Source organism: Hipposideros armiger, unplaced genomic scaffold (genome assembly GCF_001890085.2).
Source record: "Hipposideros armiger isolate ML-2016 unplaced genomic scaffold, ASM189008v1 scaffold_311, whole genome shotgun sequence".
Classification (NCBI taxonomy): domain Eukaryota; kingdom Metazoa; phylum Chordata; class Mammalia; order Chiroptera; family Hipposideridae; genus Hipposideros; species Hipposideros armiger.
The window spans coordinates 1,914,994-1,938,113 of NW_017731661.1; the positions used below are offsets into that span (position 1 = coordinate 1,914,994).

Below are 23,120 nucleotides of genomic sequence, written 5' to 3' on the forward strand. Positions count from 1 at the left end.
AAGGCTGTGACGTCCAGACATGCTGAGGACCTTTTTGGACCATGGGGGAGGAGTGTGGAGCTGCTGGAAGATGTCACTCTCTTGACCCTGGAGGTGACACAAAGGGCAGATCCAAGAGCTGGAGGGTCAAGAAGTCAGGTTCTTGGTGACCATGCCGGAAACCTGCCCTGCCTCTGGATATCTTACGAATTCCAAGAACAAATTCTCTTTATCACCTAAGCCTGTTAGAAGTGAGTTTTCTGTCATTCATAAGACCCCTCCTGACCCCTGCTGGTGGCCTTGCCTTCATCACTGGCCCCCCGCCCAGGGCAGCAAGACATCATCACTGACAAAAAGGTACAAGGCTCCAGCCACCTGGCCACACTGTTTGTGAAGAATGCACCAGGCATTTGCCCACCTGAGGACCTCTGTGCTCCACTAACAGTATACTCCAGCCAGTGCTCAGAATGGCCAGTTCTTCCTTGTCATTTAGGTCTCAAAACAAAGTCACCTCCTCAGAAAGTTCCTCCTGACTTCCCTGTGTAATGGGCTTTCCCTCTCCCTTCTGTGTGTCGTCATTTTGGTCCATCTTCTTCAGAGTTCTTACAGCCATCAAAAACCACGTTTGTGCTAACTCATTATGTCTCCCCTACTAGGCTGTAAGCGTCATGAATTCAGGGCCACATCTGTCCTGTCCATGGCCATGTCCCTAGGACCTAGCACAGTATCTAACATAGTATTTGCTGATGAACTGAAAGGAGAAGTCGCCCAAAGATTCCTGACAAAGCATCGGAGAGCACACAGCAGGTAGGAACTGCGGAGTTCCTGGGGAAATTGTCTACTTGTAGCACAATTTTCAACTGAGACAACATAACTGGGGCGGTAGTGGGGAGAGCTATCAGAATATCACACACCTTCCCCACAGGACAATAGGACACAAAATGCATGACGTCAATAGGTTAAAACCACCGGTGTGGCCCTGTATTCCGCTTTAGCCCAAGGAACAGAAAGGTCTAGCAAAAAAAAGTAACTTCTTTAACGAATGTTCAGAGACTCAAGCCCAGGTATGTAAGCCATGCAAAGAATTTCTCAAGTCCCCAGAGCTGGCTCTCTAGTAGCTTAAATACCTTCATCAATAGAATTCCTTTACTCCTGGAAAAATCCCACACTGGGCCTGTGGGGATTCAGAAGGCAGGGCCAGGCCGGGTCAGGGCTTGCAGAGCAAAACCACCAGTCTGAGAGAGGGACACAGATGACAGCTGACTGAGAGTGGGGTAAGGGGCAGGTCATGAAGGTCACTGCTTTGTTGTCATTCCATGTTATAAAAGGCACCTCAGAAGAAATGGAAAACATCAGTAGACCTTTTGTTTTTTTACAATTACCAAATATAAAACTCTGAGTATAAATTTTTCTATTGGGTTGTCAGAAAAGTCATGATGTATTTTTTTCTGTTTTTCATTGCAAAAATGCGTCATGACTTTTCCAACAACCCAATATTTTAGGATTCCTAAACAACATTTAACTTAGTAAGTGTTTTACATCTAAGGTAAATATTTGCTGGGTATCTCTGGCTCACGTCAGAGTGCTTATCTGAAAAGCAGTTTAGTTCTGCTCTTAACAGGAAAGTTCTACATTCAACTCAGGAGACGCCCCCAGCATGTGAATGCATAAGCACTCTCTTTCCCTCAGTCTCCAAGGTCTGCCCACAACATACAGCCCCCAGAAACTGCATAAGAGCTTTTTCTGGAAGGTCTGTCTGTGTGCCCTGCACTTCCTCTTAATTAAAGGTGAGGACGTAGGGGAGCCGGTCCATGACTGACTGACCCTCCACTCAGGGTGCTACTGCATCAGCTCTGCCCGGCCGCAGGAACGTTTGGGAAAATTAAGTAACCGTTAAGCAGGACTGCGATTATAATAAGAGAGGCACACAGCGGGCTCATACTGCATGGTATGGCCGCTCTATTTTACAGGCGAACCAGGCCATCAGTGGTCATGCATCTCAAGGTGGCAATTACAAATGCAGGAAGAGGTCTGCAGAAGCAGCCAGCAAGTCTGAGAGAAAGCTAGAAGGATGAACATGGGGACCACCACGCCCTCCCCCAGTGCTGTGAACTGTCCTGAGACCAATGAGTGAGTTCTTGTTGTTTTTTTGTGGTTTTACATTTTTTACTTAATACATTTTATTTTTTAGAACAGTTTTAGATTCACAGCAAAACTGAACAGAAAGTAGTTTCCACATATATATACATATATATGTGTGTATATATATATAGTATTCTCTTAATCTCTTTTAATGTAAAATGCACTCTTCTTTTTTTTCCTCTTAATGACATTGCCTTTTGAAGAAACCAAGGTGCTATAGAATGCCCCATAGTCTAAATTTGTCTGATTTCTAGTGATGTCAGGAAATATGTCACTCTACCCACCTTATTTTCTATAAACAGAAAAATAGCTCTAATGCCTTGATGATATTAAACTTTTCTTATTGGACACACGTTTTATGGGAGAGCACCACATTAGGAGTCACTTATGTTAGCTTATCACAATATTAGTGGCACTGAGTTGGATCACTTGTGTGAAGGATGACCTGTAGGTTCCTCATTTTAGTAGATTTACAAATAATAACGTGGCTCTGTGGGACTATCTTTTCCCCCAAGAACTTTTTAATCTAATGGTCTTCAATACACTGATAAACCATGCCCAAAACAATGGTAGGGAATGCAAATTGGTAATTTAATAATTCTACCATTCTTTTTCCATTTATTAGATGATGTTACTCTATAAAGAGCCCTTCCTGATCAACACTTTGTCATTTTTAAACTCTAAATTATTCAACTGTTTCTTTGAAAGGGGTGTTGAAGGATTTGTTACCACATTAGGATAAGATGAACTTTTTTTTTTTTTGAGACTATTTGAACAGTCTTGATGTGGCTTCTTTATATCCTTAGTTATAGTGGTTCTGTTCAGCTAGTCTTCAGGTGATTCTTGAGGTTTATTGTTCCATAATTTATTTATAACTTTGGTGTGATCCTGGGAGGCAGCAGGCATAGCATTTACCTAATCCACCGTCTTGGATCTTCTCTGAGTTCTTGTTTTTTTAATAAGAACTTCTATCATTTTGAGGTCCCTACACAGTATGTTACACAATTAAACACATCGTCTCACAACTCAGATCCAATGTTCAGAATGACCCTGCAGAGTAGATATTATCCCCATTTGACAAATCAGGGAATGAGGCTTAAAGCAGTGAAATAACTTATCTAAATTATGAAACAATGAAACCTGGATGCAAACCCAGGTCAGATTCCAAGTCCACATTCTTTCCACAACTGCACTACTCCCGTCCCCCCAAAATATAAAAATACCTCCTCAAGAGTCTAACATGCCTCTTTCTCATTCTGCAGATTTAAGACAGAAGGTGAGTTCAATGTGGAGCATGTTTGAGTTGTGCCCAAGATATCTTGGTGGAACTCTCCAGCAGGCTGCTGGATGGACATAGCCTAAAAGAGGGCTCCTCAAGTTGAAAGTGCAGAGACTCCATGTCCTCTGAACCCCACACAGGAAATACTGGTCAGAGCAAGGGTCTCAGCAGAATCTGCTGAGGTGTGGCCTTGGCACATAGTTGGAAGCAGAGACCACGACCACTTGCACATCCTTAGAGGGCTATAGTCAGCCCAGCCGGCCAGGGCAGGCATTCAGCGAATGAAACCAGGGTCAAGGGCAGGGAAGCATCCAGGAAACCTTCCGACTAAGTGCAGGGCCTTTTTCCTAAGCCTCCCTAAAACAGAAAGATGTCACTGCTTCTGTTCAAATACAAAATAGTGCTCAGATCAGAGGTAGCAGAGGGTCCATTCTTGCATTTGGTTACTTTTGCTCTTAGCCTAACAATCAGAGAGGCAACAAGCAGAAGCATGCAAGGAGCTAGACCATGGGACCCTGACTAACTTGGCTAAAATTCAGAACCTTCCAGCAACTAGCTGTGTGGCCTTAGGCTAGTCACTCAATTCTGCTGAGCCTTGGTGTAAAATGTGAACAATTCCCCCCAACCCAACTCTGGGTGAACACTCAGGGCTTTTGTGAGGATTACGTGAAAACCTATGAAGCCATCTCTTATCCTAGTGCTGGGCACACCGCAGGCCATTCCACAATTAATGTTTCCACAACGCCCTCTGTCAATTACAGCCCGCTTTAACTCTAACCTCAGGGCTGGGACTTGAGCTCCTGGGGACCATCGCAGCTAACCCTTCAAGCCTGAAGAGGATTTCCATGGAAATCTTGACTCTTGCTGGCAATGCCTATTTTCCTAAGGAGGAATCTTGTCACGAGAAGGATATTTCCAAGAGCTGGCTAGCTCTTTGGAAAAGGTACTTAGGACCAACCTGCCAGCATTCAAGAAGCAGTTGCCACCCAACCCAAAAGGAAGCCATCTCCAGATGCAGCCCTCCTAAGAGAGGCTTCTAGAGGAATCTCAAACCCAGACACAGGGGACTGGGATGAATGGATAATGCTCAAGAGTTCTGACCCTCACTCGACCCCAGGCACAATATAGCAGAAGTAAGTTCACTTTCTCTGCAGTGACACAGCCACCAACAGCTGTGGAATGTCAAAAACAAGGCTGCTTGGGTCTAAAGTTACTCCTCCCCCAACACGGGAGGAAAGAAAACACATTTCTGAGCCTCCACTTCTTTATGTTTCGCTTATGAGGAACAAATGTCGACAAGATACAGGATACACTGCTCTGTTTGCCACCAAAATGCACAGAGCATAATTTTATAGGAAGCTACACCCGCTTAATTGTGATGCATTAAGTATTATGTTCATTGTTTCTGAAACTGGGTAGAAATGAATAATTTATTTCAGACAAAGGAAACTCTTGAATATGAAATGCCTCATCTTTTAAAATTACAATTTGGAAGGCAAGAATGAAAAAATACCCATAGTTAGTGAACCTTATACTGCTAATAGAAAACAATACTTCGACTGTTTCCACTTTGTTTGCAAACATTACATTTTTTTAAACATTCTTGAGAATAATCAGAAAAAAAAACCCACTAGGTTTTCACCATGCTCACAGCTGCTGCACACAGGGCTAGCATATCCAATATTAATTCTTCGCGCTGGGTGAACACCCTTTCCTTTCCAACCAACGTGCCTGGGCTCAGTTAGATCCACTCCCCACACCCCAAAACCCAATCTCTGCCACTTCCTTGCAGAGCTTGCTTTCTTCCTGGCATCCAAGTTCTCAGTCTCTCTTCCTGCCCCTTCCCCGATGGCGCTTGACCCTGCTTGGCACTTTCTCTGTGGTTCTCCATCCTCTCCCCCAGCAACTAGCAGGGCCAGGCACAGAGTATGTTGACCAAGAGTGTGACTACTGTTATTTTTAGAGAAGACAATCGATGTTTTAGACTGAATGAAATTGGTGATTGTCATTTCCCACATGGCTATCTCTCTCTCCCTCTCTCTCTGTCTCTCAATCCAGAACAGAAGAGATCTACATCTATTCAAATGATCTACCATTCCTATTTCATGCTAATAAGTTGGGAGAGGAGGAAGAAGGGAGTCAGAGCATATATAAAAGGAAGCAACTGGCAGTCACTCACCTACCATTTACTAGGCACTTTCGAGCGCTCTTTCTAAAGTGTTACCTCTGGTAACCTTATGCACTGGATACTATCATTATCCCCATTTACAGACAGAGGGCCTAGAGCGCACTGACTGTTCATCCATGGTTGCACAGCTAGTGAGTGCTAGAAAGCAGAGCTCAAATCTGGGTGTGTTTAACCCCAGGACTTTGCTCTTTCCCACGGCTGTTCTGTGTTTCCTCATTTTCTAGGATCATCAGGACTGCACATCCTCCGCCCCTTCCCAGTCCCACCCCAATCTCTGGAATGAATGCAGATGGTCGGCTGGCAGAGTGGCTCTTGATGTAGGAGCGCGCTGCTGGACTCCGCGTGCATTCCTACCGGAGATCAGCTGCAGCCCCAAAGAGCAGCAGCTCTTCTCCCCAACCCCACCCCCACAATGTCATCAAAACAATGTCATAAACACACCCTGGACTCAACAAAGGACACACAGAGATGGTTCGGTAACTTCTGAAGAAACAACAGCTCTGTGAGCTTGGGAATTACTGGCGGCAGTCCCATCAATCCTCCTTCCTCACCCTTCCCGCACTGGGCGTGCCCCGGGGTTAGCGGCATCTCTTTCAATTAAGACAACTCCCTGCGTTTAGAATCTCTGAGTTTTTATTCACACACTCTCTTGTAAAATGTTCTGAAGCAAGTTGAGAACTTGGCGCAGGAAACCGCCAAATGAGAACAGGACGGGCGAGCTAGAAGAACAAAATGGTGTATAGCAAGTAAATGAAGACACAAACCCATAGCTCGAGTCCTCCCAACAGGCGCTACCCATTACCATGCCAAAGGTCCACAGAGAGGTTGGCAGGGCCATCCCTCCCAGCTAGGAGGACAGCGCTGGCCTGGGGATCCAAACTCCCATGCCTGAGCCACTGTCCCCAAGTCAAAAAGCAGAAGCCCGTCCTGAGTCCAGCAGAGAAGGCAGCATTGGGGCTGGGACTGTGGCACTGCAGCAAGGCAGCTGGGGAGCCAAGTCTGTCCACATTCCCACTGCCCACCAGAGCAAGCCATCTTTCACCAGCCAAGTCACTCAGTGTCAAAGGGGCCCCACTGAACAATTTTCAGTGACATCCTTTCTCCTACCACAAGCCAAACTGCCTTTCTCCTACCACTGGCATTAAGACCTTCATGACGGCTCCAGACCCGTCTGCTTCCTGCACTCATTCTTGCTGGCACCTCTCTGCTCTGCTGCCACCTGCTCTATATGTGCCCACCCACCTTCCCAGAACCAACCTGTGAGGCCCAGGCAGCTTCGCTGACTCCTGCTCCTCCGCCTACCGAAACGGGGGCCTGTGTGCACTTGGTCTTTGCACCCTGGGGTCTTGTGCATCTTTTCCCTCAAGGAGAAGATAAGTCTGGGACAGAGAAACTTGAACTTGACCTATAGTTGCTCTAAGTCCACCAGGAGCTGAGGCAAATAGCATCATGCTCCTGGTCACATTTTTCCTTCCCCAGAAGGTACCGTCTGCGATGATGAGTTACTCATCCACAACAGGCCTATGTCCTTCTCTAGTCTAGGACCATCCAGGGGCCCTGTGTATGCCTTTATGACACAAAACTATATTAAATTGAACCGTATGAAATGTCTGCTACTCTACCCTATTGACCAACAAAAATGGCAACTTCATATGATTCAACCTAAAAAGCCCCTGCAATGCTGAGGTAAATTAGCCAGCGTCCTTCCCCAGCTCTGCTGAGAAAAAGGCCAAGCCCCTGAGTGTGGCAAACCTGCCGCTCCACCCAGCTCTTCTCCCACCACTGCTCATACCTAGTGCTCCAGCCATAGCACGTGGCTTATCACTAGCGCCTTGGATACTCGGTGCCTTTGCTCATGCTGTTGCCTCTGCCTGGAATGCCCGCCCTTCATCTCTCCTTCCCAAACACGTATCCATTCCTCAAAACCCCCCTCAGAGTCACCTTCAGCAAGCCTCTCTGATAATCTTGTCAGTTATCCCCTCGTTGGGGTTCCATCTGAGCCTTGTAAGGACTTCTACTCATTCGCTACCACTTTGCGGCATCATTTGTTTTGTTTCTACCTAGCCCTCAGCAAAACAAAGGAAATCCTTAGAAGGCAAATGTCAGGGTCCTATTTACCTCTGAGTCACCTAGGCCTTGCACTGAGCTCACAGTTAATCCTCAATAAATATCTGATGAATGCATTTGGCAGACATGTCATTCCATCACACTGAAAAGCACTGAAAGCTGACAGGGGTCACAGAAGAGAAAGTCTTCTCTTCATTCTAAAATAAATAAATATAGGTATTATATATTACATGTAATATGTGATATATATGTGAATGTATCATACACATACACACACATATCACTCAGTACAAATGCTTACTAGTCCTCCATGCAGTTTGTGCACTTAACTTTCATGACTCTCTCCTGTTATATACATGTGAATGGTGCTACAGCACGGCTGCTAGGGCCAGGTTTCCTGGATGAGAACGTGGCTCTACCAGTTCTTAGCTATGTGCCCTCAGACAAGTTTCTTATTTGGACCTCAGCTTCCTTATTTATCAAGTGGGGCTAAGAGTGCCTACTATTAAAGAAGGTTGACACAAGTTATCACCTATAAAACACTCAGCTCCTGGGCCGGCCCAGTGCCTCAGTTGGTTAAAAGCTTGCTCAAGAGTGTGAGCTCTGAGCAACAGGGTCGCCGGTTCAATTCCCGGCCCGAGCTGAGCTGCCAACAGGTGGCAGGATGGCTCAGCTAAAAACAAAAAACAAACAAACAAAAAACCACCTCGCTCCTTGCTTCTCACAGATGCTGTAATTATTGCTTTTATTTCTCTCAAGGTCTCATGGGGAGGGTAGTCATTTCCAGTCGGGAATACGTTTAGAGTTTAGAGTTTCAGCCCGGTTATTCCTTTTCCCATTCAAACGCCACTTGTTATTCCTAAACACACAAGAATAGACTGGTTCCATCGAAGACTCTCTGGAATTCCCTGATCTCCTGGCATCTCCTTGAGAATCTATTTGAAACTCCTATAATAGGGATCAATGAAACATTTCATAAACATGGGCTTTAAGAAACCCGCTGGCCTATTCCTACAAAGAACGCAATCGATACTTATTTTCATACATTATTAACTGTACACAAAACGGTAATGTGCAAAGGGCAACAGAAGTAGCAGTCGGCATGGTGCTTCTTAGACCATTCAGAGGGATGTGAAGGAAAGCAGTACCAGCGTGGCAGAAGACAAATGAATAGCATATCAGGTCACCTTAAAGTGGAGAGGAACTATGCATTCCTTTCTTTACTACTGTATAATGCTATTTATATGACAACGTGACAAAAAAAATAGCCCTAGGCTTTCTGCTCTACTTTAGAAGTCTTCCATCTCACACTGAAATGAAAAAAGATGCGATCCAGAAATTGCTTCTTTGGTTAATATTTCTGCCGTTCTGCAGGGGTGGTTTCAGTAACGTGCCTGTTCTGGATTCTGGTTGTCAACTGAGAAGGCATCAGAATGCAGGGATAAGTATTAAAATAACAGAAACTAGGCGTATATTTCAACTTTAAAGGCCCCTTGTCCAACAGTGTTTTAAGGTAGAAGACAGAAGAGAATAAACTAGGAATTAACGAGGGAGAGAAGAGACTAGATTATCTCCTCTTTAATAAAGAAGCCAGGTCTGTGCTTAAAATTTTATCCTGTAACAGTAGAAATATCTCAGGCTTTGGAGATGCAGAAATAAGATGTGAATCTGAACTCTTCCACTGACCAGCTGTGTGGCCCTAAGAAAATTACTCAACCTCTCTGAGCCCAGGCTTCCTCTTCAGAAATCAGAGATAATGCTTAGTTTTTAGCAGTGGCATGGGAAATATTGCCTATGAACAGGCTGTGCAGTACAGGGCACTCAGCAAGGGCTCCCCAGAGGGTTTGCTCTCCCCACACTTACCTCCACTTTAAAGAGGCTGCAGGTTTGGAGATTACACAGCTCTGGGACTGACAGACAATCCCAGAGGAAACTGTGGTTTGACCAAAAATAGGCCATTTGACCAAATGATTAAAAGCCTGTCATATGCTAATGCTTAGACGGGGCGGACCTTGGGCCAATTTAGTAAGAGTAAATTGCAATTGATTTTCGAAGAAATTGCTTGTTCTCTTGCCTTTCGTCAGCTGTGTCACACTCCCTCACACAGCTGCCTTTGTCACAGCCAGAACCAATCGAAACACGTGACCAGGAAGAGCTTTCTGAGGCAAAATCTTTAATAATACAGACATACACACTCACACACACACGCTACAAATATGCATACGTGTGAGCAGGCAGATATACAAATATATCTGTATCTGTGTGTGTATACATGTTTAGATAGAAGTTGCAGAGAGCTGAAACAATTCTGAACCACGGTTGTATCCCTCTGTAGGTTTTACAAATCCCTCTGTGGTTGAAGAGCTATCCTGAGTAATTTTTATTCTTACAACAATCTACTCTTTGAATCAAGGTCATAAAACAGTACACCCCTAAACTCGCCTCGCCCTGCACCCCCAGCCCTATCTATGTAGGTCCCTGGATATGAAAAGAAAATGGTTAAAAGATCACAGGAGATAAAAAATCATAAGAATAAAGGTTAACAATGGCTGCTTTCACCCCTAATTTCTGATATGGTGATAGACCCTCTTAGAACATTAATTAGAATGGAAAGAGAGATGAAAGAAATGCCCAGGGGACATAATAAATTAGCCCCTTATGCAAATCACCTATTCGTTTTCATCACTGACCCAGCTAGTTGAGTCTCTAAATTACGGGAAGTGGTTAGCTTCCCTGACAAAAAAATTCCAGATGAAGGATTAATTTTTTTCTTTAATCTGAGGGCTGGGAGGGCTTCAAGCAACAATTTCTCAGTTTCCCTGCAGGTAACTAGGAAGGTGGCCAAAAGACATGAAAATTAACATTCCAGCCCCTCTGTTGCCAAACAGAGAACCATTAATTAACCGTTAGAAACAATTCCAAAACAATGGACAACCACCCCCTTAACTAAAGCCGATGTCTGGGATTCGAACCCTAACTGCACAAAAGCAGCAGCGCGGGGCATTCTATTGGGGGCACAGACCTGAACAGGTGAAGAACAATTTTAAAAAGGTGGGGAAATGCCAGGATATGGAGGGTTTCGAATAGCAGTTTAAAAACAAACACACACCTAATTTTACATGTCATCACCGTCCTAGACAATTTATGTTCTACTGTCCTAGAAATTTATGGCACTCTCAGTTTTCTTATCAGTAAACTAAGGGGACCAGAGTAGAATGACCTCCGAAAGTCCTCCCCCTTTTGCAATCCAGTGGTCTTTTTTATCCCTTTGTAAAACAAACATGGCATTTCTGAACACTTAATTTGTTTAAATAAAATCTTATGACATGCATTTCTGTCGACTGAACACACCCCTGGTTTCATTTTCTCTTTCCTACTCTCCTTTTCCCCTTGTCCCTATGTTCTCCACTTCCTTCTTTCTTATTTTGTTGTATCTTCTTCCATGTATTCAAATGAGATGCTAGAAATAATTTCTGGCTCCAAGTAAGGTATATATTTAATAAATCATGCTTTATAAATGTTATTAATATGAAAAATATATATATGCCAAGATCACAAGTTTCGCTGTTAGGAAGAAAACGCTAGAAAGGAAAATAGTGAGTCCCAGAATAATACAAGATTCAACGTGCAGGCCCTCGGAGAAAGAGGGAAATATGTTACAGACCATTCTAGTCCGCTGCCCTCCTTTTTAAAAGGATGCCTCTCAGGAAGGGTAGGCATTTGCCCAAGGTCATCCAGCTGGTGATGGATAAAGCTGGAAGCCAGCACAGGACTCCTGACTCATGGACCAGTGCTCTTTGGATCAAACAATCCTGATTTGATACTTTCTCTTGAGAATTCGGTACTATATCCTGGGGGGGAGAGGGGAGGGTGGCAGGCGGGAAGAGATCCTTTGGAAAGAATAAACTTCAACAGCAGAAAGTTAAGAGATGGCAGAAAGAAATACTTCAGAGGGCTAAGGAGAAGGAAGGAAGACAGACATATTGGCTATAAATAATTTTGCACCTTGTAACAATCTTCAGTTCATGCAATTACTTGTCACTCACTGATGTTTTATCTCCCTTCTTCTGTTACTGGGCCCTGCACTCACTCTATGCAAAATATGTGACTGTCTCTGCCTTCACAGCCTTCTCTGGAACGTTTTCACCTTGGCCATAAGGATCCAGATACTGGGATGACCTGCTGCTTGATTCATGAAACTTCTTGAGGTTGACAGTTAATCTTAATAAAAAAATTTGCCTTTAGGAAATGGTCAGTGACACAAGAAGACACAGATTCTTCAGGTCACCAGGTAGGTAATAAGAAAGTATGTGTAGCCTATGACTCCACTTTTGTTAAAAAATAAATACACACATAAATACACACACACACACACACACACACACATGCATTTATATACATAGGAAAAAAATCTGAAAAGGTTCACATCAACATGTTAACTGTGGTTATCTTTGGGAGCTGGGACTGTGGCTGACTTAGATTCGTTTTCCTTTTTTACTTGTTTGTAATGCCTTATTGTTCTACAATACAAATGGATTGCTGAGGGGCGGGAGAGGGAAAGGATAAAAACCGAAAGTAGTGGCCTGTGAAAGTGAAATGTAAGTGTACTTAGCACAGCCTGTGGAGACGGAAGCATCTCCCAGGTTTAAGGCATGCCCTTCTCAGGGAACAGTAATTCCTCCCACGATGAGGGGCGCTGGAAAGAAGATTTATGGGGAGAGGTTAGAAGAATGGGAATCACTCAAGCTGAGAAAGGAAGGCTGATCACAAGAATCCTTAAGCACAGGAAGAGCTCCCACCCCAGTGATCGCCAGCTGCAGCAAACTCACCTCTGACCAAAAAGCATAAGGATAAGGCCCGAAGGGAAGAGCAGGAATAATAAAGACCTGCCCCGAACAGGGAGTTACGGCTCAAGCTGGGTTATTAAGAGACAGGACTTTCCTCCAGGGCTGTTTAGAGAGAGCATAGATTTTTTTTTTAATTTCTTGTCCAAGGTAGTTTATGAGCAGCCTTCCCAAAGGCTCAGGGTTGCTATCCTTTCCAAGACATAGAATCAGTGTCCAAGATCAGGAGACACGGTTTGCTGAACAGAATCCCAGTCTTGGAGTCAGGAGCAAGTCAACGGCTAACAAGGCCTTGGCAATGCATTAAAAATGACTGAGACTTATCAAGGACCATGTATGTTTCAGGCATTATGCTGGGCATCCTATACATGGCACCTTTCATTCACAAGCACCTATAAGGCAGGCATTATCATCATTTCATTTTATAATCAAGGAGTTCGAGGCACAGTAAGCGCACATGACTTGCCCAAGACAAAGTGAGTGGCAGAGCCAAGATGCACCCAGGTGGGTGGAACTCCCAAAGCATGTGTTCTTTCTTCAGCACCACTGTGTACAACGATGTGGAGACATGAAGCTGCCCGGAGCACTGTTGGGACAACAGCTAGTCAACCCGGCTTATTTAGACACAGGGTGCCTGGGGCAAGACAGAAGATCAATTAATAGAGGAATCTAAGAGGAAGGCTAAAGCCAGACAGTTTCTGTAAGTCACCAAGGTACTCAGATAACACCTGGCAAGGGGGAGGCCAGGTTGGGTTGGGAGAAACTAGACTCAGGAAGGTCATGAAGAAGGCCAGTGCAAAGTTCAAGTGAGAGTGAAGAAGGGAATGGAGAAAACAGCCATTAAGAAGACAGCAGGTAATTTAAGCAGGACCTAGTGGTGGGTCCAGCTGAAGGAATGAGGGTGGCAGAGTGGGTGGAGATGAGCCCAAAGCTTGTAACTTAGGCAGATAACGCCATTGTGTAAGACAGAGACTCAGGAAGAGAAGGGTGTAAGGAGAAAAGGGAACAGATGATGCAGTCCATTTTGGATGTGCTGAATTTGATGGAATTGAGATACATTTCAGCGAAGCCATCCAGGATTCAGCTGGAAACACTGAGATCAAGAGAGGCTGGAATAGAAGGGAAGACTCTGAGTCATGGGTGTCAGTGGGAGCTGAGGTCCCAGGAATGTATGAAGTTTGTCCAAAGTATATGCAGAACAGAAGGTCAACACTGGCCTCTCCTGGGGCAGTGCCAAATCCTGGCAAAGTTCTTGGACGCTACCCTCAAGCAGTATGGCCCTGGATAAATTGCTTACCCTTTCTGAGCTTCGATTCTGTAAAAGCAGAGGGTCACGCTATATAGTATTCATATCTCTAAGGCCCCTTTTCTCTGACAGTCAACCACTCACGGTTAATGGGATACCTGCTCAGGAGCAGGAAAGATGTGCAATGATGAGCAGACACCCGCAGTAACAAGCAAGTCCCCAACTTTCCAGTGAAAAAGACAGAAACAGAAGTAAGTCACCTCAATATGCTGTGATTAACAGTTATCCTAAAGGCAAGAGCAAAAGAGAGCATGAAGAAGTCCTTAGTGGAAGTGCTGTAGGGAGGGAACTGCCACATGACCATCAGAGATAAAATTTGATCTTGGTCTTGAAGAACTGATTGAGACTTCCCAAACAGAGGCAAAGCCATGTGCAAAGGCACAAGAAAGTGAATGCACATGAAATACCTGGGGAATGGATTGCTCAGTGAGCTTGAGTGGAGAGGAGGTTGATCGGGCTTGGAAGAGGAGGGCAGGGCCAAGCTGGCCTGCTAAGGAGTGAAGCATATGCCAGAATAGATAACAAGAAACTAATGGGGGTTCTCAAATAGTGGAACATCATAATTAGAGAGCTGAGCGGAAAGGAAAGGACCACCATACACCCCTAGGAGTTGGTATTTACAAACCTTTCTCTCTCATCGTGATTTGCCAAGTCACTAAAGGAACTTACGAGGCTCTTCTTCAACATGTAAAATTTTTAAGAAAGTTTTTTTTAATAATGACATAAGTACGATGGTACATTATAACAGAAATGCTAAACATAGCTAATTATTCATAGCATCACTCAGAAAAAAAAGGGGGCCAGACTCAAGAGAGCGGTTAGGAGCATCTCATCCTGAAGCACACCAATTCCAATGACTTGGGAACCAATCCCAAGGTCCTCAGGCTTCCTGGGACAGTCTAAGCCACGCCTAGGACTTGGAAGAGAGTGATGACACAACCAGAGAGCTGGAACTTTGTCTTTCACCAAATCAGACTCAGGCTATTCAAATCCTAACATCACTCTTTCCCCATAATCTATCCACTTGATTCTTGTTCGTTATACCACCAGTTTCCAATATATTCAAGGAAGGTCTGGCATTTCTTGACTTTTCTTTATAAAATCCAACCTCTCGATCAATACTTTTAAACCTTGGAGCCCTCTTTTCCTCTTGTTGCTGTAGAGGTGGTTATATCCTCCCTCTGATCTTCCATCCTTAGGTTTTTCCCGGCACCTACTGTACTTTCAAAATCTCTCTCTGCTTTGTTATCCTCCTCCAGAGAGTCCAAAAGCATCACCAACAAGTTCATTTTCCTTTTAAATCATGATTTACTTCTTGCCACTTCTTGAACTTTTGTGAGGAAGAAAAATAGGAAGCAGAATGGAGGTTAAAGAGCAGAGAGTCGTGGCTGTGAGACACAGGTGGGAAACGCCACATGGCAGCTCCATCCTGGGGGCCTCCGAGCTCCCACACCAGTCTGCCCTCTTGGTCCCCAAGACATTTCCCTGTGTTCTCGTCTCTCCTCCAACATCCTCTTGCACTGGCTTGCTTTTTCCTTTGTGCACTCCCGCTCACAGCCTGATTCTTCATGGTTGAGACCCCTAAAAACCACAGGGGCATCAACCCACAGTAAAGCCACCTCCTAGAGCCCTTAAAATTACCATATGACCCAGCAATCCCTCTTCTGGGTATCTACCCCAAAAATCTGAAAACATTTATCTGTAAAGATATATGTACCCCTATGTTCATTGCAGCTTTATTCAAGGTGGGCAAGACATGGAAACAACCAAAGTATCCTTCGATAGATGATTGGATAAGGAAGATGTGGTACACATATACAGTGGAATATTACTCGGCCATAAGAAAAGATGAAATACTGCCATTTGTGACACCATGGATGGACCCTGAGATTGTCATGCTAAGCGAAATAAGTCAGATGGAAAAAGTCAAGAACCATATGATTTCACTCATATGGGGGATGTAAAACTGAAAGCAACAAACAAGCAAGACAAACAGAATCTCAAAGAACACAGGCAATAGTTTAGTGGTTACCAGAGGGTAAGGGAGGGAGGCAGAAGTGGGTAAAGGGGGTCAAATGTATGGTGGTGAAAGGAGAACTGACTCTGGGTGATGAACACGCAATACAAAATGTAGCTCATGCACTATAGCATTGTACACTTGAAACCTAGATAATTTTATTGACCAATGTCACCCCAATAAATTTAATTTAAAAAGTGGCTTAGAGGTCAAAAGGTTCTGCTATCATGTTTCCACAGGAGTAGTCCGTCCCCCCAACCTCCCACCTCAGTCCTCGCCTAACTAAGCTGCTTGGTTTCCCTTCCGCAGCTCAGGCTTCAGAACAGATGATGGTTTTTAGATCCTACCTTACTTTTGTTCCCTTCATTGTTCCTGCAGGGCCACTGGTAATACCTCAATATGGCCTTTTAACTGGTGATGGAGTAAACAATGGCAAAGATGGCTATGGGCTTGAGGAGTCCAAAGAAAATGGAAACACATAATGTCAAACATGTCTTGTTCAGTGAGAAGATTCAGCTCACACTTAATGTATGTGGATAAACATTCTCTTCACATTGGGCAGAGACATCCAAATATGGAAACTCTAATTGCTACCACATCTGTAAAAGGCAGAGGCTCTGTTGTCCTGGTTTCTCCCTCAGAGCGATTTTCAGGACAGAAGAGATGTTCTAGAAACTCAGACTCAAACCATGGAAAGCAACATTTATCATCCTGCTTCTCTGTCCTTCTCCATCCTGTAAGTGGCACACTGTATAATATGCATTATTCAACAACTGAAAACCTCTCAGGGCTCCATTTGGCTTTCCTATGCCCACTTAAGGCTCAGAGTCAGAGGTCAAAGCTCATTAGTGCGGGAACCTAAAGTCAATGCCCTTGAGATATCAAATGAAGCTCTAGACAAGGCCTTCCTGGTTCTGAGTAATTCATTATGACTTCTGGGTTCTCGCATGGCAGGTCTCACAAACTCAGGGTCACAAGTGCTAGGAAAAGACAACTGGCTGAGAAAAGGATCCAGAAACTGAATGAGTGAAACTTGGTCCATGCAGAAGAATTTCCAATACTCATCACAGAAATTTAGACAAACCAGTGGTATCTGAGAATGACCCAGTGACTCGGAGTGTAGAGCGAATGCAAGGATTGAAAGGGTGATGCCAGAGCACAGTGGAGGCGTTCTGGAGGGGACCTCAATCTTCCCTCGGAATCATGGATGTTAACACTGGACATTATTTACTCCACTGGCTTCATTATACCAAGAAAAGAGAGAACCAGAGAGAGAAAATGAGTCTGTTCAAGTTCCATAGCTCATAGTAGTTCTGAAATTAAAACTCAAATGGCCCTTCTTCCTTGCCCACTTCCTCATTCCCACTGTCCATGGAGAAGTTCATATCCTTCCAGGCATCAGTACAAAGACTGAGGGGTCGTGCTTACATGGGGCAGGCAGCATGCAAGAGGCACTAGCCCTTAAAGACACTAGGAAGGCCAAGTTCAATTCTAGTACCCCATCCTAGTTCCTACAGACCTGCTCCCATGACAGCCCAGATGGTCACATACACCTGTCTGTGTCTCTAGTCCATTGCTTGGGCCACTGTCCTGGCTTGGCCAAGAGGCCAGAGAGCATTAATAGGGATTTAGAGTGGAAATTTTCAGCATTCTTTAAATAATATTTGAATGACTGATACTAAACTTGTACCCTTATATTTTATCACAACACACACACACACTTTTCCTCTGAACCAAAAGACAACAATCTAGTGGAGTGCTTCTCAAGCTTCATGAGCATATGAGGCACCTAGCCCAGGGATCTTCTTAAAATACAAATTCTGATTCAGTAAGTTTGGGATACAGCCTGAAATCTCCCAGGTGATTCCCTACGCTGCTGTTCTGAGGCCCACACTCTAAGTAGCAAAGGGCAGACATTACAACATCTTGAACTCAAACAAATCTGGGTTTGAATTCTGGTTCCACCATTTAGGAGCTCTGCAATTCTTGAGCTGGCTTCCTAACTTCACCCTGCCTCAACCACCTCATCTCTGAAATGGAAGTAAGAATACCTGAGAAGCACTTGGTGCTGATTACGTAAGTTAGTGATGTAAAGCTTTTAACACAGTGCCTGGCATATAATAAGGGCTTGATAAACATCAGTTGCCGGCTGCCTCTAAAATTCTTAAGCGCAGAGACAACATCTGTCTGGCTCCCTGCCAAAATCCTAATGGCTAAAACATAGTAGGTGCTCGATGGATGTTTGTGAATGAATAAATGCATGTATAATACACATACGCATAGTATCAATATTTACACACTCCCTTGGTTCTGTGGCTTTCTGCAGGAAAACATCAAACATTTAGAACACCAGCACACTCTCACCAGTAACAAACCATCATCTCATAAAATCAAATTCAACGTTAACCACCATGTTTAACCACCAAGAAATATATCATTTGTGATGGCAATATATACCTGAGAAAATGTCTTCACTGTAAACAAATAAAGACCACATCCGTCAGGAATCTGTATGTCATTAAGAGAGATCACTGCCTGTTCATTATTTATGTGGCTCTCTGAACACAGATGTTATGAAAAACTTAATTCTTAAACTAAATTCATTTCCAAACCAAATGTAGACTTGCAAAGAGAGACAAAACAAACCATAGGAAGCAAGACTACTGTTTAAAGGGCCATTGGGGCAGTAATACATGCTCTTACATCCGCATAAACTTGCTCAGGAAAAATTAGAAACAAAAGAACTGTTAACAAATGGTAGAGTTTAATCTTTTAAATCAAAGGCAGACAAGTGAGTAAATCCAAAATTCTTCCACAACCTAAGATTATCTTCAGACGTTCCGTATAGTACATGGCATCATTTAAACAGATCCCATTTCAGGGAGGCACTGTGTATGGCATATAGCAAGAAGGGAATTCGATTGCCACCTACAGACAGAATTGGCACTCCCTTTGCAGGAGCTGGCCAATCATATTTTAATATGAAAAAAAAAACCCAACCAAGTCACCTCCCTCCAACCTCTTCCAAACCACCACACCACATTACTTCATTTAGAATTTCTTTCAAGTCATACAATCATCTCTAGGCAGTGTGCCTCTTCATTATCATCATCCTATTTCTAATTTCCCAGAAACAGTGTACCGTTCAACTATCTACTTATACGCTATTTGAGAGCCAAAAGAGAATGAAAGCCAACGGATTTCAAGCAGGCAAGGGTACCAGCGTGGAAGTATAAATCTGCTTACCTGGTATGAAGGGGACCACCCGGAATATATCAGACAATCTGCTATTAACTGGCTCATATGGGGAATCTTCCAGCAGATCATTTCCTAGAAACAACAGAAAGATTGGGCTCAGAGCTGGAAAACAGGCAGATTTCAGGCAGTTTTTGTTACTGAATCTGAATTCTAATTAGGTTATGATTGTGTAACAAAAAGATGCTGAAACTTCCAAAGATGTCAAATGCATCAGTTTGGCTATGGTGATTTATTTTCATTCCCTCTGCCTTTGTTGTCCTTGTTCTCCCCCAGAGTGCCATGAAAACACTGGAGAGCAATCCAGCGATCTTGCCAGAAAACTCTCCCACTTTTGCAAAAGAATGAAATCAGAGAGGAAGAAACCTGTGACATCACAAGCCCAGCTAGCCTCCAGGAGCCAATGGAAGAAAGGTGACTTAAAAGAGGGCCCCATTTCCCTGCTCCTGAATCACCACGGGCTGTGGTCAGAAAGCAGGTACGCTGGCTAGCTATCAAACAGTCTTTGGAAAAGGTTTTTATGAATAGGTTCTGGAGGAAGTGGCAGCTGAGAAATCAAATCTGTAGATTATAAATGTTTGGTGTGAGTCTCGGTGGAGAATGAATGCACCGGATGTTTGGGTTTGATTTACAAACACGGACCACCTCTGTCACCCAAGGACCAAAATACTGCCACTGGAATGATGGTTGTGACAAGTGGACTTTTCCTTCTCTGAGCCACTTCTGTGTTAACCAAGGTTGAACCACAGCAGCTGGTTCAAGATTCAGCTAATCTAACATGACAAATGATTTTTCCTACATCTGCCTTTGATCAGGTTTGAGGGGGTTAAAGACAGAATAGATTCTACTGGACCTTGTACGGGTAATTCATTATCTTATGTCAGAATGGAGAATAGATAGAAGGGGGGAATAAAGGGGGAAACTCCAGGCAAGATGCAGTGCAAGTCTTTGCATTACTATCCTGTGAAGCCAGCTCTCCTTAGAGAAGTTGCAGGTTGCTGGCGTGCCCTTTAATGGGTTCTTACTAGATGGTCTGACCATGTTTGAAAGAAGTCAGCAGGGTCCCAGGGGGTCCCCCACACCCCCTCACGGGTTTTCCAACAACCAGGCCCCAACAATGCTGCTGGGAAGGCAGCAAACACCAGCTGCCACTGTCCCTGGGGGCCAATGAAAGGTCCTCATTCTGCAGCTGGGGAGACGTGAGCGGAGGATGAGGTCAGCCAGACGCGGGACTGAGGGGCCCGCCTGCCTTTGGTCGGGGGGCGGGGCGGGGGGAGGGATGAGGACCCTCAGAGCGTACCCTGCAAGCTCTGGTACATGCTCCAATAGATACGCAGGCAGTTCTTCTCCTTCTTCATGCCCCGCTTGCAGCGGCAGTTGTAGAGCGACTTCTGTTTGAGGGCCTCCATGGCGCTGCGGCACTCGTCCTTGGCCTCCAGGCCGGATGTCAGGCTGAAGTTGGTCTCCTTGCCCGCCACGCACTGCCTCAGCGTGCGGTACTTGGTGCTGCAGCTCTGCTCTTTCAGGCACTGGTCGCTGGCTTTCACACAGTCCAGGCGGTCCCCTCCGCTCACCTCAGCCGACAGGAGCACGTCTGCGGGCGGAGGGGAGGGAGCATGAAAGGGCTGGGGGTGCCCCAATCCCGGGGGAAGGCGCGTGCTTGACCAGGCTTCTAGGGTGCTCCGCGAGCACAGCGGTCCGCCCCTCTATGCCGGGAGTCCATTTTCCTGCCCCGGGACCTGCCGCTGCTTTGGTGTCCCTCCCCGCGCCACACACACACACACACCCACCCTCCTGGCCCCCGAGGCTTTGCGGGCTTTTCGCGGTTTGCTAGAAATCCAGCTCTGCCCACCGCGCTTGCCGGCCCCACCGCCCGGGGCCCGGGGCAGACCTGCCGGAGCCCCAGACCCTAGCGACTCGCTCGGCCGGGCCCGACTGAAATCCCGGGGCTTCCCGAAGGGGAGAGCGGCGGTTGGTGGGGCGCTGGGCGGGCGAGCCCTGGTTCGCTGCCCGCCGGGCAGGGAGCACCGGGATGCTATTCGGGGAAAAGTTTTCCCTTCGAAGTTTGTTCTCCCGGCCCAATGCTCGCCCACACCCCACCGCGTCTCCGCGAGCTCCCCGGCACTCGCACGGGGCCGTTGGGTGTTGGACCCCTTCATTTACCGCCAGGCTAGGTCATTAAAAAAACACAGAAAATAAAAGCCAAGCACGAAAAGCTGAGGACAAGTGCGCGCCACCGCCGCTTCCCCAGCTCGGGATGCTGAGGGTTCATGATCGCCTTCCCCAAAATGAAACTTCGCCCTCTCACGCCCACCGTTCCTGCGCAATTTTGGGTGGGCTGCCGTGGACTCCTCGGAAAGACGCAGCGGTAAAGAAAGCTAGCGGCAGCCTCGACTTACCCAGAAGCGGCAGCGCGAAGTACAGAGTCGCCAGAAACATGGTGCCGGCGCGCAGCTGTTCCCCGCCCCCCCCCCAAATCCCGAGCCGCTGCTGGGTCTCGCCGAGGGGCTCAGCATGCAGCGATCCCCAGACAGTCGCACTGCTCTGGCCGCCCAAAGTTCAGCTCCATCCAGCGGGAGAGGAAACTCCCGGGTCCGTCTGTCGCCACCGCCGCGGGCGACTCAGCTCCTGGCTGGCGTCTGGAGTGAGGGCGGGGGGCCGTTCAGCTTTTAGGGGTTCAGGTCCGACCAAACCTGAAAGGGAGAGCGCGCTTTGAAATGAGAGCTGAGAGCGGTGGAGCCTCCCTCCGCCCCTCTGCCATCTCCTGCTCCCGCCTTGGAGGACTTTCCAGAGCCCCGGGTGAGGGCCCACCCCAACCCGTGTCTGGGCGTGGGGAGGGGGCGCTGAGGGTGCGTGTGCGTGTATTCCCGGGAGCTGCCCGTACAGACAGAGTGGGGCTAGAGAGGTCAGACGGGGGCTCCCAAAGTCCAAAGGGGTGTCTACCGGGTCCAACCCCAAAGGCTGAATGCAAGTAAATAAGTAAATAACGTTACTTTCCAAGCGCTGCGAGCGGAGCCGGCCGCTGCCTGGAGTCGAAGCACTCCGCTGCCGCGGCTCTCTCGCCAGCGCTGGCGAGGAAAGAGCCCTTTCTCCCGGGAAGTTCGCCGCCCCCCTCCTCGCGCCAGCTCGCTGGCTCAGCCGCCGGCCCTCCCCACCCAAACCACCAATCGCTGCCCCCCATCGCCATATCCCCTCCTCCCCAGCTCGCCTTCTTTCAGAGGCAGCGGAGCAAAGGGAAACCGACTTCCCGGCTGGAGACTAAACCCGGCTGGTGCACCCCTACACGCCGCAAGTCCTCGGCTCCCTCCCCGGTGTTCGCGCCGCGCACACACTAAGCCCAACGCCTTAGATTCCAGCGCATCAATGCCACCGCCCTGGGCGAGCGCCCTGGCTCGCAGCCCCGGAGCGCCTGGGCAGGTGCATCTCCGCGCCGCGAGCCCCTGCGGGACCCAAAGTTGAGGGAAGCCTGCAAGAGGGGAAGAGGTGGGTGGAGGAGCGGCGATGGGTTCCCAAACCGATAGAATGAGAAAACTCTCTCCAAATGCCACCAACCTGGACTCAACCGACCGTGTCCAGCTGCAGCAAGGAGCCAATTTGTTGGTTTATTTATTTATTTTAGGGGGGGTGTCCCCGCCCCCTCCTTCCCTTTCCGGGCTCACTTCTCTGCGCTAGGAAGAAAAATGCGGTAATCTTCGAGAGCTCAGAGAACCTACTTGGGCCAGGACGATTTCCCAGCAGAGCCCCCTAGGGTTCAGATGCTGGTTAGAGATGTCGGTGGCTACTGGGAGCTGTGCAAAGGATAGCGGGTTCTGAGACCAGATTTCTTTGCCAGGGGACCCTCGGTCTGCTTCTGTTCCCTCTGGACCGTAGCACACCACCAGTCCCTTCTAATACTCGCCCGCAGGGACGCCGCAGATGAACAAACTCGCCTGCGGTGGGACTCGAGGATGGACTCAGCACGCGCGCACAGGACACGCAGCGCTATGCAGCCGATCGCGAGCGCTACCACTCTCTCTCTCTCTCTCTCTCTCTCTCTCTCTCTC

At 46.6% G+C, this 23,120-nt stretch overlaps 1 protein-coding gene across 6 annotated transcripts in view; it reads right to left on the reverse strand.

Annotated features, from left to right (window-relative positions):
• GFRA1 (GDNF family receptor alpha 1) overlaps positions 1-22,685 on the reverse strand; it is a 198,356-nt gene extending 175,671 nt beyond the window's left edge. For 2 of the 6 annotated variants that reach the window (XM_019660117.1, XM_019660114.1), the window contains exons 1-4: positions 22,630-22,685; positions 21,477-21,770; positions 20,378-20,671; positions 19,069-19,152 (exon numbers count right to left, since the gene is read on the reverse strand). In XM_019660117.1, coding sequence (XP_019515662.1) covers positions 19,069-19,152; positions 20,378-20,671; positions 21,477-21,516 — 418 coding nt within the window. In that variant the 5' untranslated portion in view covers positions 21,517-21,770; positions 22,630-22,685. Of the gene's footprint in view, positions 1-19,068; positions 19,153-20,377; positions 20,672-21,476; positions 21,920-22,070; positions 22,174-22,629 lie in introns of those variants that run through there. The other 4 variants (XM_019660116.1, XM_019660112.1, XM_019660118.1 and 1 more) reach the window with 2 other exon arrangements.
• Positions 22,686-23,120: the final 435 nt, after the last annotated feature.